The sequence below is a fragment of the Aethalodelphis obliquidens genome, unplaced genomic scaffold (assembly GCF_003676395.1).
Source record: "Aethalodelphis obliquidens isolate GAN/ISIS:26980383/991018 unplaced genomic scaffold, ASM367639v1 scaffold43, whole genome shotgun sequence".
In the NCBI taxonomy this organism is placed as follows: Eukaryota; Metazoa; Chordata; class Mammalia; order Artiodactyla; family Delphinidae; genus Aethalodelphis; species Aethalodelphis obliquidens.
This window is the reverse complement of record NW_020837987.1, coordinates 14,915,831-14,934,803: the sequence shown is the minus strand read 5'-3', so window position 1 is coordinate 14,934,803 and position 18,973 is coordinate 14,915,831. Positions and strand designations below refer to the sequence as shown.

Here is an 18,973-nt window from a genome sequence, read left to right as displayed (position 1 = left end):
CGCTTGCCCCTTCGATCTCTCCCCTTCTCTCTCCTCCAACTCTCTACCCCTGCCCCATGTCTCTCTTCCTCTCCCTGTATCTTGACCTCTTCCTCTTTCTCCCCCGCCTTTGCCCCCCCCCCCCCCCCCCCCGCAACCCTTCTCCTCCACCCCTGCCCCGTTGTCACATTCCAGACTCTCGGAAGACTCCCAGCCCTCGCTTCTCTCCAAACCTGTCAGCAGCCTGTTTCAGAACTGGTCCAAAGCGCCTCTGCCGCCCCTCCCCACAGGAGGCGGGGGCTCCGCTTCGGCCGCTGCGGCCCCGGGGGCCACCTCGCCGTCGGCCACCTCCTCCTCCACGTCCGCCCGCCACCTCCAGGGCGTGGAGTTCGAGATGCGGCCACCTTTGCTCCGCCGGGCCCCGAGCCCGTCCCTGCTGCCCGCCTCGGAGCACAAGGTCAGCCCCGCGCCCCGGCCCTCCTCCCTACCCATCCTGCCTGCTGGACCGCTCTACCCGGGCCTCTTTGACATCCGCGGCTCCCCCACCGGAGGGGCAGGAGGCTCGGCTGACCCCTTCGCCCCTGTCTTTGTGCCACCGCACCCCGGGATGTCCGGGGGTCTCGGCGGGGCCTTGTCAGGGGCCTCACGCTCCCTCTCACCGACCCGCCTGCTCTCCCTGCCCCCGGACAAGCCGTTCAGCGCTAAACCTCTGGGGTTCTGGACCAAGTTCGACGTGGCCGATTGGCTCGAGTGGCTGGGCTTGTCTGAGCACCGAGCCCGGTTCCTGGACCACGAGATCGATGGCTCCCACCTGCCCGCCTTGACCAAGGAGGACTACGTCGATCTGGGGGTGACCAGGGTGGGCCACCGCATGAACATCGACCGGGCTCTCAAATTTTTCCTGGAGAGGTGATGGCTGGCCCGGACGGACCAGCCCGTCCACGGAACCCTTGAGCCTGCTGGCCTCTTGACCTCTGAACCCTGACCTTCATTCTCTCCCCGGGCCAGGGACTCTGCTAAAACTGCACCCTGACTCGTCTCCCAAGGCCGGAGGTCACCAGGTGGCCTGATCTGGCCAGACATTGGCACCTCACAGGAGGGGGCAGCTGACACAAGACTGTGTGTGTGTGTGAAGCAGGGAGTGGAGTTGGGTGGGGGGGGGAAGGAAGAAATCACAGAGGGGGATGAAGAAGGAGGGAAGGGTCGATTCTGGGGAGGAGGGGACAGACAGAGCCATAGAGGGTCAGCCCTGAGCCTGACCGGATGGGGGTCGTCCCCCAGGCCGCAGGGGAAGGCGATGCCCTCAGATTCCACCACCTGCCACCCTCTAACAACCCTTCCCCCCTCTCCAGGCCCCTCGGCTCTCCCCACCCTCCCCTCTCCCCAGCACACACAGCAGCCCCCCGGCCTCTTGCACGCTCCTTTGCACGCCTGCTCACCTCTCTCCCCTCCCTGGGCTACAATTTTGCACAACTTTGCCCTCTCGCTGTCCTGCACACTGCGCCTTCGCTTCCAGCTTGCGAGGCCCTCAGCTCTCCAGCTCACGCTCAGTTTCCCTGGCACACCGTGCGTCTCTCTCCCCACGCTCCACACCCCCTGGTCTCTCACACTCTTGTTTGCACACGCTTCCTCCGGGGCGCCCTCCCTCCCACCCCTCACTCCCGAAAAATCTCTGGGCCCTTGCTGCAGACACACTTGGGACACCCTTCCCCTCACCTTCTCACAGACTGTGCGCCTCTCCCGACACTCTCACCTCCATTCTCTCGTAGCACTTTCCCCTCTTGTTCTTGCACCCCCGCATTCTCACGCTACACGCCCTCCCCCCTCCCACTGTTGCTGGCACCCGTGCCTCCCAGGAACCGAATCTCTCGCAAGTGCTCATGCCTCCCCGCTTTGCCGGGCTCCCGACTCCCTTGCACCTTTCTTCCCCAAATCCTTGTCCGTCTCCATCGTCAACTCTTGGGTGAACCTTCTGGCATGCTCGCTCTCGCGCACTCATCCTCCCCAGTGCTTCCACTGCTCCCTTGAAGCTTTCTTCTCTTCCTTAATGTTCTCGCCTTCCGTGGCCCTGCTTGCACACGCATTCTTGAATTTCTACTTGTTCATGTCAGCTCCTGGGTGACTTTTTCCATCTCCCCTGGGCAACTCTACTACCTCTTTCTTTTTGCACACTCATCTCATTGCACACGCGCTCTTCGGCTGTATCGTTGTTTCTTTTCCTGGCACTTTTTTTTTTTTGGTCCCGAAAGACCAGCTCTTCCGGTCGTTCACACTCTGCCTATTCTCTTAGCTCTTTACACTCTTTTTCTCCTTCTGGCAAGAGAAGACCCTACGCACACTCACTTCTTGCCCAGTTTGCTTCCATACTTCCTCCTCTCCCTTCCCCGGGCTTGGCCCTCTCACCTCCCCTCCTCTCACTCTCCCCAGCCTTCCGGTCCATCCATTTTGCCCGAAGACACCGCTCCCTCATCTCCTAACCTTCCTGTCTCTTCAAGAAACTCCTCCCTCCAGCATGGCTGTTCCTTCCTGCACGCCTCCCCCTCCCTTTATTCTTGGGGCTTGGGAATTTTAAGCCACCCCTTCCCCTGGAACACCTCCTCCCCTACTGTGGGCAAAGGGGGGGAGGGCATCGCCCTCAGGTTCCCCCCCCATGTTCAGCTGCCAAAGAAGAGAGCTCCCCCTCCTTCCCCCAATTCCATTCCCCCTCTGCTGCCCTCTACCCCCGAGGCGGGGGCGCTCCGTCCATGGGGGGAGAGCGCTTGCAGCCCTCTCCCCTCACCACGTCAGGGATCTGCGGGGAACCTTGTGGGAGGGTCGTGGGAGGGGGGAGGGGTGGCGAGGAAGGGAGCGGAGGTCGCGCTGGGCCCCTACCCGCCCCCTCCCCCTTGTCCGCAGGATGCCCCCCGTCCGCAGGGGGCCTGCGCGGCGCCCGTCTATCAAGGGCTTGTTCATTCTGGATGGGTGCCGCGGGGTTGGGGAGGGTATGGGGGGTGGGGAGGGGGGAGGGGAGGTTGGGGTGGGGAGGGGGAAGGGACTGGATGGGGGGCAGCGCGGGGCGAAGAGACAAAGCAAAAAGAGGAACGATAACAAAGGAAAATACAAAAAAAAAAAAAAACCTAGAACACACACAAAAAAATCCAGAAAAAAACCTGAAATAAAAGCCCGAGAATTGTCTTCCAAGGGGGGTGGGAGGAGGAAAAGGAGGGGGGCGGATGCGGACGTCTGGTTCTCGCTGGGACAAGGATCGCACGCGTTCAAAGCCCCAGCGCCTGGGTCTTCCCTCTCTCGGGCCTCAGAGTTCATCCCTCAAGGGATTGGGACCCAGGTGTCCATTTCCAGGGACTGGAGGAAGATTTGGGAGGCGGGATTATATCGTGGGGGTTCGTCCCTACCCCCCATCACCTCCCACCCCTGACTCCCCACCAAGATTTTGCAGAGAGAAATGGCTTTTGTACCAGGTCATTCTTTATAATTAAACTCACAGTATCCACCCCCTCGAGCCGACCCCGCCTCCTTCCTGGGAAGGCAACGCCCCTTTCCTTCGGGATTCCGGGTGGGTCGCCCGAGCCCGCTGGGCGGTGCGCAGGCGCAGCCGGGGCCCGCCCCCAAAACGTCAGACTTCCTCGGTCGGCTCCGCCCCCAGAGCCTCGAGCATGCGCCGTCGGACCAGGGAGCGGCGCAGGTGCAGGCGGTAATCGCCCAGCAGCAGTTCGTCGTTGCGCACGAGAAGGTGGTGGAGCCCGCGGAGGCGGAGCCCCGAGCGCAGTAGGCGCGAGCGAGTCTGGAAGTCCGTGACCGTGATGAGCCACCTGCAAGGGGGCAAGGCCAAGAGGAGAGGGGCGGGGCGGAGACGGAAGGGGAATCGCTGGCCTTGATTGTCCCAGAGTCCCTGCCTGGTCCCTGTTCGTTTACCAACTCCAGTCCCTCAACCCGTCACTACATCCCTAAACTCTCCAACCCTGCACTCTCGCCGAGGTCAATCTGTACTTCTACCCTCACCTGGGTCAGTCTAGGTCCCGTCTTCTCTCTCAGCCTGGCTCTGTCGAGGCTCCATCTTTTTAAACCGCCGCTCCAGGGCCCTATCCTCATCCAGCAGCTCCAGGTCCCGCCCCCTCAGTGTGGCTTTCAGGCCCGGCCCCGCGCCCAACTAGACCTCCAGGCCCACCGATCACTCTGGCCCCGCGCCTGCAAAGTGCTCAGTCCCGGCTACGCTCCCGCTCAGAGCTGTTTCCCATGCTCCGACCACACACCTCGGTCTTGCGCATCCCCGTCACCACCTGGGTCACTGAAAGTCCGGTTCCTCACTCAAATCCCACCTTCTTTTCCGATCTCACCTGCCCCTGCCCCTTTACTGCGCCCACTCTCGCCTTAGCCCCTTCTCGGCTCTCACTCTCTGCGGGGTCTGGATCCTTATACCAACCACGCCATTCTCCGGGCGCTCCTGGCCCCGCCCCCTCACTGTCCTCACTTCTCCGCCCCGCCCCTCACGGAGCTTACTGTTGGCCCACATCTCCTATTAGCTCCCGGCCACTCAGAGCCTCCGCCCCGCCCCGCCCCACCTCTCACTGCCTTCACTCCCCTCCCGGCTCCCCCATCGCGTTCACCGCGGTCCTGCCAGTTGCGGTCCTGCCCCTCCCGGTCGCTCCAGGCCCTGCCCCCGCCAAGGACTCACCGGTCCCGGCGCCCAGCAGTCCCACAGATGACGTTCACGTTCTCAAAGCGGATGCTCCTCACACGCCCGCTCTCCATGGCCCCGGGTAACTCGGCCTCCAGCGCCTCCAGCACCTCCAGGTGGGTAAGGTCCTCTTCGGGCTGGGGATGTCGGAGAGAGAACCTCCGTCAGTGACACTCGGAGTTCAGTCCGGGTGCAGAAGTCCCCACCCGAGACCCCACCTGCAGAACCTGCCAGAGCGGGGAGGATAGGAATCTTTCAGGTAGCAAGGCATCTACTGCCATTCAAGGTCATTCTCCAAAAAAAAAGCCAGTTCTCACCAAACGGATTTGCCAAAAGTCAATGAAGACTGAACGATTCACCGATTTGGCCAACTTTGCCAATCTACTGAAAACCTTTCCAGCAACCTGCGTTGGATGGCGAGACTCGGGCAGCCCTTGAAGATTTCCGCAAGGATCTAAGCCGTAAATTTTTCCTTTTTTAGTCATATTAGCATTTTAAGAACTATTCAGTTCTCAAAAAATAAGGCTCGTAGGAGGATATGACATCTTGTCAATCTATTTTGCATTCAGAAACATATATTGATCATTAACCACGTCTTCAGTCTGAGATTACCGTGTCGAAGGCGATACCCTATGTCATGACATATAAAATTGCTGCGAAACCACAGTGAAATCATGAAATTGGTCACCTCCAGGAAGGCAAGCCTTGGATGTGTATGTTGGGTGTGTATGTTGTGTGTGTGTGTGTGTGTGTGTGTGTGTCTCATGTTCAAAAACACAAAGAAGCGGAGCAATAGGGTGGGAATTGGTCCCATAAACAAGAACAGCAATCCCTGTGTTGAGGCCCAGTCACACAGGTGAGCTGAGGGAACACTTCCGAGGCTTCTGCCTGGCGAGCCTTGTTTAATTCTCAAATGGGTGAGACCTTAATAGATACCTCCTCTGAGGCAGGAATGCCCAAAGGATCCGTACACTGAATAACCAAGTCACTGAATCTGTCAAACAACGGGCTTTGTGAAATGGATTTTTGCGATATCTGTAAATTTTACAGAATTTCATAATAGGTGGATTAGCAGGACTCCCTCTGTCCTCAGTGTCCCCTCTCTCTGCCTCTCGGGCTCCCCTCTGGGATCAGCAGTGATAAATTTGATGATGAACCCTTTGACAAATTCACTATCAATTTTCAGCCACTTATCCTGGTGCCAAGCCCACAGCTGATGAGCTGCAGAGCCTGGATTCAACCCCTGTCCACCTCACTTCTGAGCCTGTGTCCTTCCCACCATGCCACCAGGGACCTGGGATCATGGGGGTGGGGGGGACACTCACTGAGGTCTCCATGCACAGACAGAGGGGCTGGGCAGCAGGTGGCATGGGGAACTTGCGGATGCACGGGAGCTCTCGGTCCAGCGCCTCGTATTCTGCAATGACCTGGCGCAGATACTGCTTCCTGGGAAGACAGCCAGCAGACAGGGACCTCCCAAAGTTAGGGGTCCAAGCCACCGCACTCAGAGGATCTCAGATCAGAAATCATGGGGCCAGGGACCACTCACGAGGATTTGACAGGTCTGCCCAGGCCCCGAGCCTGCGTCTCCTCTAGGGTCTCTAGGTCCACAAGAAGTGCTCCTGCGGATGGAAAACCCAGTATCAGCTGCCTTGAGCACTCCTCGCATGTCATTCCACTTGAATAGCATCACCAAATGACTGTCCGTGCCACCCCCAGGATAGCTCTTATGCCAGTTGTTAAGCTGTTGTCTCTCAGCCCCAAAGGACTCTACCAACCCCATTTCCACTTGGACAGTTGGGGTCCTGTTAGGCTCTGCCTAAAGGGGGTGCTAGCGGGAGACCGCAAGCCAGGAGGAAAGGGAAGGGACGTGCTCCTTTTTGCTTCCTATTTCCAATCACCCCATCTTAGCTTCTTCACTGCAGCAGCATTTGAATCTAGTTATATGGTTTTTCCAACACTCTCAGAACTGGCCTCTTGATTGGAACTTGATTCATAACAGCTCTCAAATCTGGACTCTTCTACACAACCCCTCCATCAACTAATTGGTCTCTTCTATGGCCAACTGCTAGTTGTCCCACATAATCCATTTCCCCTTCCTCTACAACCCTAGAGTTTTATCCAGCTGGAAACAACAGTTCCCAGCCTCCCTTGCAGCTAGGTGTGGCCACATGACCAAGTTCTCACCAACACTGTTAGCAGAAGTGAGGGGTGCAACTTTGGAATCATTTGCTTAAGAGAAATTTTCTTGGCTTGGACTCAGTGCCCCTTCCCTTGGACCGGAATGTGGATGTAGCAATAAGCCAACTTTATTCTTGCTAGAGATGATGGAGCACCACGGGTCCCTGTATTCTCGAGGGGCTGAGACATCCCACCCATCCAGACCACCTTCCTCCTCTTACACGAGAGAGAAACCAACTGTTTTCTTAACGCCATTGAGTTTGAGGGTCTCTTTGTTACAGCAGCTGAAAAAATGCAGAAAGCAACCCCTGACAGCCAGGAGCCGGCCTGGCACCCCCAGAGGGACCTTGGTGACCTCCCTTTGGACATAAGGAATTTCACAGAATTCCAACAGCAGCCAAGGTCACTCCGTGACCATGATGGGCCAAGATAAAAAGAAGAGCCCTCTGGAGTCATGTCTCAACACAGCACAACCTCGACGCTGCCCAAACCACAAAACAGACCAAATATTCCCCTCTGGGCTCAGAGCTGATGCTGCTTTTTTCCCAACCAGTGTTAGTGCCATTCTGATGGCTCTCATGTCATGGACTTGCCTCTGCTTCCTGCCAGCATGTGATCCAGAGCAAAGCCTGCTTTCCAGATTCCTCCCCAAGTCACCTAACTCAGCCCAGGTCTCTAAAAACCTCTTACTCAGACATTGATGTGTTACTATCTCCCTCATTCAGTAAACTCAGCCGCGTGCTGGTAAATGTCCTCTCTCTCTCTCCCTCCCTCCCTCCCTCCCTCCCTCCCTCTCTCTCTCTCTCTCTCTTTCTCAGCAACTGCCTGTTTTTATGGTCTCAGTACTCTCACCCTGACCAATTTTATGCTACCCATGGTTTTCACAACCAGCTTGCAAAATTCACCACTCGGCTCTTGTGAGCTGGGACAGGCTGTCTCCAGCACAGGGCTGTGTCCCAGCTATGCTCCTACAGCGGTCTTTGGCTTCAGCACATCAACACAGCTCAGCTTGTACCATAGTAAGCCCCCCTCTCTGGTCCCTGTTCTTCCACCTCCCATCTGTTTTGGCAGGGCAGCTAGGGTGATCTTTTCGTCTCAGCACCACCAGAGGCTTCCAAACCACCGGAGGCTTCCTCTTGCCTTCAGCATAAAGTCCTCCCTGTGATGGGGACTCATTCCTCAATGTGTGGTCTGGGGAGCATTTCAGGGTCCACCCCAGATCTATTGGGTGAGAGTCTGCATTTTAGCAAGATCCCCTTTGAGAAGCACCTGCCCTGCGTGTGGTCACTCTGATGACCTCTCTGATCATTTTTCTCCAGCCATACTGGCCTCCCTTTCATCCCTCCAACATAGTAATCTCCTTCTCAAATCTATCCACTTAACAATAACAATAACTACGTGTTTACAGCCCCCTTTAAAAAGCCAGGCACCTTTTAAAGTGTTTTTCCACTGAATCTTCAAAACAGCCTTCTGAGTGAGTGTAGTTTAACAAATGATGAAACGGAAGCACAGAGAACTTAAGTGACTTGCCCAAGGTCACACAGGCCAAGTGACAGAATCAGGATAAAAATCTAGGCACTGGATCCAGAATCTGTGTTCTCAATCCCCCAGTCTGCTGCTTCTCGCCCCACTACTGTCTAGACAACAGCTTCCTAACTTCTCAATATATATCTCTCTCTCCCTCTTCATTCACCCCATCAGAAGCATTTTGAAATGTAGATCTGACCACATAGCCATTTCCGTTTCCTCAAAACCCTCCCAGGACTTCTCATTGTCATTGGGATAAATTAAGACCAAGATCACACATGACCAGACCCTGCTGATGTCTCAAGCCTGATCAGACACTATCATCCTCCTCACTTGTTGCATTCCAGAAACATTGCCCTTCTGTGACTTGAACTCTCCATGCTCCCTCCTGCCCCAGGACCTTGACACATGCTGTGACTCCGCGTGGAACCCTCTTCCCCCTCACTTAGCTCATCAAGTCTCCCTAAGTGTGTCAACAGTTCCTGTCATGAACTCATGACACCATGTATCTGCTCTCATCACAGTTGCAATTTTACATTTACTTCTATGAGTCTCTAATTATAATGTGAGCAACATGAGGTCGGGGACTTGTCTTTCGCTCTTGGCGTCTAGCAAAGCACCAGGCACCTAGCTGTAAGTATTTATTGAATAAAGACTGAAGGAATATAACCATCAAATGCAATATGTCAACTCTGGGTCTTAATTAAAACAAACCAACTGTGAAAAATAAAATTTTTAAATAATTAGGGAAATTTAAATATGCACTAGGTATGAGATGATAGTCAAGAAAAATTGTGAATTTGTTAGGTGGAATGAATGGCATGGTATGTCTGTTTTCTAAAAATCCTTAGCAGTTAGAAACACATGCTTAAGTATTTATGGGTGGAAAGGAATTATGTCTGGGATTTTCTTTAAAACAAATTTGTCCTATAGAATGTCCCCCCAGAAAGTGTGTATGTGTGGGTTGCTTAGATGAAACAAGATCAGCAAAATGTACATTGTCTCTATTTTTGTGTATGTTTGAAATTTTCCATAATAGAAAAAATCTTTTAAATGTCTATCATAAGTAACTTAGAAATAAAATTATACGCCCTGGAAATGTGTGTGAAATGACTAAAAAAACTGACTCTAGCAGCATCAAAGGTGTATGTTTAAAATGTAAATAAAACTGTTTCTCATGAAATGTGGCATTAGAAATAAAGATTTCTAAATTACAACCGTGATTTTAATATATTTGTTTCAATGTATATGTGTAACTTAGTAAAGGTATAAATTTAAAAATAAATACTTATTGAATAATTGAGGAAACACGACACTTTCAAACTTCAACAGGCATCTCCAAGGCCTCCTGTGTGCCTTGGAGAATGCTGCAGACCAAGAGATTAATGAGACCCCAGCCTGCCCTCCAAGAGCTTCCAGTCTGGTGGGGTAAGTGTTCACTGTAAAGGGCAATACTTGCTACAATGGACGTGTCACGAGGTGCAGAGGAAGCCCAGTCTGGGGGCAATCAGGGAAGGCTCCTTAGAGGAGGTGATGTCTACAGCAAGACTTAAGGGATAGGAGTGGGATAGGGAGGATGGGAGGGAGGCTCAAGAGGGAGGGGATATGGGGACATACGTATGCATATGGTTGATCCACTTTGATGTACAACAGAAACTAACACAGTACTGTGAAGCAATTATACTCCAATAAAGATATATTTTTAAAAATAGTGAAAAAAAAAGACTTAAGGGATAAAGGAGGAGTTTGCTAAATAAAGAAATGGCAGAGAAGGAGATGTTTTATGCAGAGGGACCACGGGGTGGGGGCGGGGGGTGGCTGCTAAGGTCTTTAAGCAAAAGAGAATATTCCCAGAATTCTCTTCAGGTCCAAGGCTAAGGAGTGCTTATTGCAATTGTAGGTTATTAATTATTTGTGAGATAGTGTGTTTCATGTCTGTCCTCCTTGCATGAGAACCAGCTGGGTCATTTCATTCATTACTACAGGCAAAACACTTGGGACCCACAGGCTTTCTAATGGCCTGAGCCAAAGTTTGCAACCTGACAAGCTAAAAATGTTATTGGTTCCAAAACACCACAAAGAAAACAGCAAAACTGAAATGAACAAATATCGATCTGCAAAACAAGCCAACTGGTCAACTCAATGTCACTCATCTTTTCTGGAGCTACACATAAAGTATACTTATCAGATGGGTACCTCCATCTAGGTTAGAGATGATGTGGGGTGGGGCGTCTCCAAATGAAAGAGGTCTTCAAAGACACTAAAAGAGACCCGAGGACAGAGAAACTGTCTGTTTTGCCACTAGAGCATTTGCTATGCCTAGCTTAGCACCTGGCACAGAAGAGGTGCTTATAGCCGACACCTAGAAAGGTGTAACTCAGCCATTCCCATCCTTCTTCCTCCATTTGAGGAGTGTCCACTCCCCACCCACGCAACCAGGTAAGGCTCACCAAGCCCCAGTATCCTCAGGGATATCACATCCAGTGCAAAGCAATGTCTTCTGACCCTTACTGCTCATCGTAATTACCTGGCAAGCATTCAAAAACTATAGTTGCTGAGAAAGGATTAATCTCCAAAATTTATAAGCAGCTCATGCAGCTCAATAACAAAAAAACAAACAACCCAATCCAAAAATGGGCAGACCTAAATAGACATTTCTCCAAAGAAGATATACAGACTGCCAACAAACACATGAAAGAATGCTCAACATCATTAATCATTAGAGAAATGCAAATCAAAACTACAATGAGATATCATCTCACACCAGTCAGAATGGCCATCATCAAAAAATCTAGAAACAATAAATGCTGGAGAGGGTGTGGAGAAAAGGGAACCCTCTTGCACTGTTGGTGGGAATGTCAATTGATACAGCCACTGAGGAGAACAGTATGGAGGTTCCTTAAAAAGCTACAAATAGAACTACCATATGACCCAGCAATCCCACTACTGGGCATATACCCTGAGAAAACCATAATTCGAAAAGAGTCATGTACCAAAATGTTCATTGCAGCTCTATTTACAATAGCCAGGACATGGAAACAACCTGGGTGTCCATCATCGGATGAATGGATAAAGAAGGTGTGGCACATATATACAATGGAATATTACTCAGCCATAAAAAGAAACGAAATTGAGCTATTTGTAATGAGGTGGATAGACCTAGAGTCTGTCATACAGAGTGAAGTAAGTCAGAAAGAGAAAGACAAATACCGTATGCTAACACATATATATGGAATTTAAGAAAAAAATGTCATGAAGAACCTAGGGGTAAGACAGGAATAAAGACACAGACCTACTAGAGAATGGACTTGAGGATATGGGGAGGGGGAAGGGTAAGCTGTGACAAAGCGAGAGAGAGGCATGGACATATATACACTACCAAACGTAAGGTAGATAGCTAGTGGGAAGCAGCCGCATAGCACAGGGAGATCAGCTCGGTGCTTTGTGACCGCCTGGAGGGGTGGGAGAGGGAGGGTGGGAGGGAGGGAGACACAAGAGGGAAGAGATATGGGAACATATGTATATGTATAACTGATTCACTTTGTTATAAAGCAGAAACTAACACACCATTGTAAAGCAATTATACTCCAACAAAGATGTAAAAATGAATTAATTAATTAAAAAACAAAACAAAACTATAGTTGCTAGGTCCCCCAGAACTAGAGATTCTGGTTAATTGGGACCTGAAGTAGGATTAGGTATAGGTTTTTTTAAAAAGTTTCTCCCACCTGATGCGTAGCCCCACTGACTAAAATAATCATGATAATCTCGTTCCTTTTGCCAGGGATTGAGACAAGAGTGAGTGGATGACTTAGTGCTGGCCAATGAGATGTGAGGAGAGTTTATTTGGGGTTCTTAAAGTGAAGACCTCTGGAAGTGATGCCTGAAACTGTGGCAGCCATTTTGTAACCATGAGGTATGCAAGCTGGTGTGCAAAGGGGTTATATCCCAGACCAAAACGCAGGGACATAGAAACTGGCTTCTCAGTGACATTCACTGAGCTGCTGACCCAACCAAACACAAACCCTGATCCACCTCTGGGCTTCTCTTTGAGTGAGACAATGACTTTCCTATTTTTATACTGCATTAAGTCCAATTTTCTATCACCTGCTAGCCAAATAAATCCTCACCAAGGTATTACTTGAGAAATGTCGTACGAGTGAATGAATGAATGAGCTGTGCTACAGTAGCGTGGAAGGAGGGAACCCTGGAAGATGAGCCTGTCAGCTAGCGTCAGGCCACACAGGGCCTCAAACAAAAGCTTGAGGGGCTAAGACTCTCTCCTGGGAGTGATGGGCAACGTGGAAGAGCTGTGAGCAAGGGAGAGACAGGGTTAGTGCTGGGTGTCAGAAAGGCTCCTCTGGAGCTATGTGGGGGATGGGCTGGAGGGGAGAAACTGGAGACCAGGGAGTTACGTGGACAAAGGGTCCAATGGAAGAGGACAAGGCCTGAGCTGGGGCTGTGGGAAAAGAGAAGTAGGGACAGGGCAGAGAGAGTAAGCAGGAACATGGGGCTGGGACTGATGGCTGTGGAGGTAATGGGAGTGGGGGAACAATGCCGGGCGTCTAGACTGGGTTGGCAGTAGCACCATTCAAACACGGGAAGCAGGGAGGAGGAGTGGCTTTGGGAGAAGATGTTGAGGTCAGTGTGGGAGACAACGAGAGTGTGAAGGACCAGGGTAGGGAGTCTATGGGGGATAATGGCCTCAGAAGAGTTGTTACGGCCCCAGAGATTCATGGGAAATGTAGTTCTGGGTCCAGAACATTGGTCAGGGAATTGAAAGGCCTCATGGGAAATGTAGTTTGAGGTCTAAAGGGTACTGCTCAGGAATCTGGTAGACATAAGAATTTGGGGTAGCTCTTTCTTTGGAAGGCCAGTGACTCACTTAAGGTCACACTGAAAGCCAGGGCTGTGACACAGTGCTCATAGGAAGGACCCCACCCGCCCAACCCCACACTTGGATACAAACACACAAGCAGACACGATTCGGTACCTGCCTCCCTGTGCATGCTGGGGTTGCCCATGGTGGAGGAGCAGAGGGGCTCCACCTCGTGTTGCATCCTGAGAAGGTGGTAGGGGTTGTCTCAGGAGGATGGGAAGAAGAGCTCTGACCGGGTCACCCACCCCAGCTCCTTCTCCCCGCTGCTGCTTCCTCCTTCTTGTCTTTGAAGCCCCGGGGAAAAAAAAAATGGAAGGCTGAGACCACATGGAAATCCAGTTTCCCTTAACCTCTGGGAGTCCCTGTGTGCCCCAATTATTTCTTTCCCACTTTCCTGCCTCCTCCTCCATGTCTCCCAGTCTCCTCGAGTTTCTTCCCCCACCCCTCTCTCTGCCCCACTCCCTCCCTCCCTCTCTCCCCGTCTCTCCTCCAGTCTTTCCCTTGATTTCTCTGTCCTTTCTCCCCACATCTCTCCCCTTCCCTTGTTCCATCTCCCCAGTCTCCTCCATCAGTTTCCCCAACATCTCCCCAGCCCCCCCGTCCCTCTCTCTCTTCATAGTTTTCTGCCTCTCTCTAACCCTATCACCCCCTCTCTGTCTCCCTACCTCTCTCCCCATCTCTCTTCTCTCACGGCTGCCTCTGCTGGGCTCCTTGGCTTCCCTCCCTCTGTCATCCCTCTTCTGTTCCCACTTGCCCTCCACTCATTCGTGTTTCACACAGGAACTGGTTAGGTACAGGTGAGATTCAAACAGAAACTGGGTTCCATATGGGGGAGGGAACGGTGAGCAGGGGGCCTGGTTGCCATGGTACCTCTAGTGGATGGGGGAGGGGCTGGGGGCTCCTGCCCCCAAGGGGAGGAGTGAAGGAGTTTAGCCACAGAGGTGCCCACTGGGCATCCCTTCTTTGTGTCTGCAGAGCTCTCAGCAGGAACCACGGGAGAGGAGCGCAGACTTTTTCAGTTACTTGTCTACCTTCCCAGTCTGTCTCTGTTGCCCGTATCTCTAGTCTCCTCTCGAACTCATCTGGTCTCTGCCTTAGCTGTCAATTATTCCTGCTTGATGAACAGTGACTCCCTGCTTGTTAGGCAGTGGCACCTTGATTTTCTGAGTCATTTGTTCAGGGATGAGCTTAAAAATCAACGTAGGATACAGATTCAACCCTTGGGACTTTTGCCGGACCTGTTACCAAAGGGGATCTTTCTTTTCCCAATGAGGTTGCCAGGCCGGTCGGAGCCTAGGTTGGAGCTGCTGGGGACCATCACATCGCCACATGGGGAGAGAGCCTGCCTGAAAGCAAAGACAACACGAGGAAAGCAGAAACCAAAGATGCAGACAGATTCCTGAAGACGATTGAGGACACCTAGATCTAGCTGTCCCTCAAGCCCTCATCCACCCAGTTAATTCCCTCTTATGCCAGGTTATTTGCGTTTCTGTCATCGGCAATTACAACAGTCCAGACTTAAATGGACTAATTTCCAGACCCAGTTCCTCTGTGGCCCTGACTCCCTGTTGGCATATCCTTATGTCTTTTTCTCTTCCATCAGGCTGTCCTTCACTTCCAGTTGCCAAGTCCATCCCCATAGGACAGGAGACATCTTTCATCCTCGTGACCACAGGCACACCTAGCCCCTATAGCCCATCAGTCTTCAAACTCTACCCCTTCTGCCTCCTGACTCTGCTCTTTCTTCTCGTCATTCCCACAGCCCGACACCCACTCAGGTTTCAAGGTCTTCTCCTTCCTGGACCCTCGCCCCGGCCTCCTTCTTGCCCTCACATCCTCCAGTCTCTCCTCCCTCATTCCCCTCCCACAAGGTTTCGGAGGGGTCTTTCTGCACTTGGAGATGACCCTGCCCCTCCCCTGCTCTCAGCCCTCCCATGGCTCCGAACTGCATGATCTGGTCCCAGCTTCCTCTCTCACCTCATACATTCAAATATTCTTCAGTCACCTTTTATTAATTACTTTATTTAATTAATCCCTCCCACCCCTCACTCCTGTCTCCACTCTCCACATGCTGCCTTCTGCCCTTTTCCTGGTGCCCAAACGCCCTCATCCTTTCATAAGAAGCTCAAGTGCCCCCTCCTCCAGGAAGCCTTCTCTGACTCCTCCTCCTACCAGTTGTGTTTTCTGTCTCCATCCTCTCCATGTTCTCTATCTGCTCTTTTTTTTTTTTTTCAGACCTTGGACCTCTCTTCTTCCTTCCTTGGGTGTCTTTGTCTCTTTCTCTTTCTCTCTCTCTCTCTCTCTCTCTGCATCTGTGTATGTGTATGTGTGTGTGTGTGTGTGCATGTGGCTCTCTCTCTCTTTTTCCCTCTGGTGTCTTGGTCCTTTAAGTTCCCATCTCTCTGTGTCTCCATTATTTTTCTCCCTCTCTCTACCTGTCTCTGGAACCCTTCCTCATCTCTCTGTGTGTCTGAATTTGAATTTCTATATCACGTGCCTCTGACTTTGTCTCTCATTCTCTGTGTCTCTATGCCTTTCTGCATGTCTCTATCTCTGTCTCTGTCTGTGTGTGTGTGTGTCTCTGTGTCCATCACTTTATTTTGCCATCTGTTTCTCTCTATCTCTCTACCTCCTTCCCGGTCTTTTTGCCTTCGCCCCACCTGCCTCCCTCTGCCACTCACCCCAACTCTCTTGGGTCATCCCTGTCCCACCCCCTGGCCTGGCATGCAGCCCGGGACACAAATCCCTGAATCAGCATTTTCCCTCTATTCCAGAAATTATGTCAGCGCCGCAGTGGGGGGCGGGGGGGTGCTGCTTGTAGCTCAGGTTAGAGGGTTTGCCTCCCTGCATCCTCAAGCACACGGGCCGTGGCCAGCTTGGTCCACCTCTGTTCTTGGTGTTTGTTCTCCCAGGGGAGCACCAGGAGAACAGGTGAATCTGTGTTTACACACAATGTGCGTGTCTCTGGGTGTGTGCAGCACATTTGTGTGTGAATCTGTAGGTACTTTGCAAACTCATCCGTTCGCTCCTGCACGGATGCATGCATGCATCCCACCAACGATCCACGCATCCACTCATTCAGCTATCATCCGCTCATCCATCCATCCACCCATCCAACTCATGCATACATACATACACTTCTCTATCTATCCGTCCACTCGTTCATTCATTCAACCAACCAATACTTATTGAGTGCCTACTGTGTGCCAGGCACCATGTCAGGCAGCGGGGACACAGCAGTAAACACAAGTGCTACCCCCATGGAGCTTATGTGCTCATCAGTCCTCCTCCATGTGCCAAACTCGCTCCTACCCCAGGCTTTGCGTGGACTGTTCCCTCTCCCTGAAGCAGTCCTCTCCCCTCCCCCATCTTCACCTGGATTATGCCGACTCAAATGTCACTTGCTCAGAGAAGCCTTCCATTGACCTCCTTCCCAGACACACAGCACCCTGGACTTTCCTTCCTAACATTGATACCCATATGGGGTTATTTAATGACCACCTGTCTCCACCACTAGACCGTGAGTCCTCCCAAGGCTGGGATTTTTGTCTGCTTTGTTCCCAGCCAAATCCTTGGTGCCTAGAACAGTGCCTGGCAGCCAGTAGATGCTCAGTAAGTATCTATCAAATTGGGTGCATGGATTGAATTGAACGAATGTCTCTGTCTCCTGGTTCCCTGTCCAGTGCTCCGGGCTCTTCTACACCCCTGGTGGTGATGACAGGCAAGGTCCTCAAACTTCCTATATGCAAACAACGTAGTGGCTGAACTCAAGGAGTCTAGAGTCAGACCACATGGCTTTGAATCTCAACTCTGACACCTCCCTGCTGTGTGACCTTGGGCAGAGCACTTCCCCTCTCTGAGCCTCAATTTCCTCACTTGTAAAATGCAGTGAAGGAGTCCATGAGCAAATGCGTGTAATTACTAATTATGACAACAGTAAACATTAACCATTTTCTCTAAGCACCTCTGGTGAATTGAATTCAATCCTCGAAATAACTTAATGAGGTGGGTTTCAAAAAAAGATTACCCTCCCAATAAAAAGAAATTAGAAAAAAAAAAGATTACCCTCATTTACAGATGGGGAAACTGAGGCACCAAGAATGTAAGGTATTCACCCAAGGCCACAAATGATGAAAGAGCTGGGATTTGAACTCAGGTTCCCCACTTCCAAAGTCACACACACAACCAGTGCACTACAGCTATTCCTTGACACCCAAGTGCCTCTTTGGGAACATGTCGTGGGAGTCTGGCAAGCCCGTCTGTGTGCACATCTCTGAAAGTGTGCATTGCTACATACTCCTTCTGTGTGCCTCTCCCTGTGGAACACAGCTGCCTGTGGACCCTGGGTGGAGGTCTGGCTGTGAGAGTGGTATTTGGGGTGCCTGCTCTTGTGTGCACAGATCTGTGGGTGCACCACCCCCCCATGCAAGCTCCCCTGGGTGCAAATGTAGGTCCATCCGGGAGAATACAAGAAGCACTGAGGATAGGATTCAGAGTGAACCCGGAGGCATTTCTGGGGCATTCAAAAGTATGATGGTGACTGCAACGTGTATACATAGGCAGCAGTTGGGCGGATTATCTAATTAAAGGGGGGGGCCTAGGGGACTCCTCTTAAAGTGTTTGCAGAAGAAGCAGCAATTTTTTACTTAGAGATTATATTTATATGGGTGTCTCTGGGAGGCAGGGGGCAGCACTGAGGAAGACTGGGGGTGGTGAGGGGGCTCCAAGTCACCCCTACCGGCTGCCACTGAGACCAGGTAGCTCTGGATCCTCTTCAAGGGATTTAACCTCTGTGGGCCTCAGTTGTATCTTCTGTGAAATGGGAATAACATAATTCCCCCCATCTCAGAGGGCCAAAGTGAAGATTAACTCAGAGAATGCTTTCAAAGCACTTAGCCCAGTGCCCAGATCACAGTGGCAATTGTCATTCACTGCTATTACTATACCGGTAAAGGTATACTTGCTGTTGTTAAAAAGTATTCATTAGCACCTACTTGGTGTCAATGCTCTCCCTCTTTATTGACTGGTTTCTCAAACCTCTGGGTCCCTTAGGAAACAGGTCTATTGTCTATATTTTGTTGATGAGGAAACGAACTCAAAGCAAAGAGTGCAAGGTCACAAAAGCAGTGCCTGGCGCTCAGTAGACGCTCAGCAAGTATCTGAGAATCTACTCAGGAGCCGGCCCAGCAAGGACCGAAATCCAGGTCCTTGCTTCTACCCCCACATCGGGCTGAGACTCAGGACCGCTGATTCCCCCGCCCACCACCATCCCTCAGCGTTCCTCGGCTGGGAGGACTGCAAGTCCTGGGTCCTGCGGAGAAGGGGGCTGGGGAGTTGGGACTCCTGGGTCCCCAAGGGAGGAGGGAACAGAAGGGGTGGATTCCTGGATCTGAGAATGGAGGGAGTTGGAAGCTCAGTACCCTGGGTCGTGGGGGAAGAGATGACTGGGGTCCCTGACTTCTCTGAGAGAGGAGGGGGTGAGGTCCAGGACCCCTGGGTCCTGGGGGAGCAGAGGGTCATGATCTCAGATCTCTGCATCCTCGTCTGTGGAAGTACGCTGCGTCTCAGACGCCTCGGTCTCGGGAAATCTCCCTTCTTCCTCGCTGCGGCCGCGCTATTTGGGCTTTGAAGCCGCAGGTTCCGAGGGGAAGGAGGGGGTGCAGGGGGAGGAGCCGCGGACCTGCGACAGGGGCGGGGGGAGGAGCCGAGCTGGCACCTCGGCCGGCGCGCGG

General features: G+C 52.0%; 2 protein-coding genes across 4 annotated transcripts in view; one reads left to right on the top strand and one right to left on the bottom strand.

Annotated features, from left to right (window-relative positions):
* SHANK1 (SH3 and multiple ankyrin repeat domains 1) overlaps positions 1-2,023 on the top strand; it is a 44,138-nt gene extending 42,115 nt beyond the window's left edge. The window contains 1 exon segment of the mRNA XM_027079101.1: positions 175-2,023. Within this exon segment, the coding sequence (XP_026934902.1) occupies positions 175-892 (718 nt within the window). The 3' untranslated portion in view covers positions 893-2,023.
* A 1,002-nt stretch (positions 2,024-3,025) lies between these two features.
* CUNH19orf81 (chromosome unknown C19orf81 homolog) lies at positions 3,026-13,422 on the bottom strand. Of its 3 annotated transcripts, XM_027079186.1 has the most exons (5): positions 13,356-13,422; positions 6,204-6,276; positions 5,980-6,100; positions 4,652-4,791; positions 3,026-3,788 (listed from the first exon to the last, which is right to left on the bottom strand). In XM_027079186.1, exons 1-5 carry the CDS (start codon positions 13,420-13,422, stop codon positions 3,593-3,595), a joined length of 597 nt encoding a protein of 198 aa, XP_026934987.1. In that variant the 3' UTR covers positions 3,026-3,592. The 3 variants fall into 3 exon arrangements, 1 of the variants encoding a protein (XP_026934987.1); XR_003427290.1 differs by lacking the exons at positions 4,652-4,791; positions 5,980-6,100; positions 6,204-6,276; positions 13,356-13,422 and adding an exon at positions 4,230-4,384 and having other exon boundaries at positions 3,678-3,788; XR_003427291.1 differs by lacking the exons at positions 4,652-4,791; positions 5,980-6,100; positions 6,204-6,276; positions 13,356-13,422 and adding an exon at positions 4,314-4,410 and having other exon boundaries at positions 3,681-3,788.
* Positions 13,423-18,973: the final 5,551 nt, after the last annotated feature.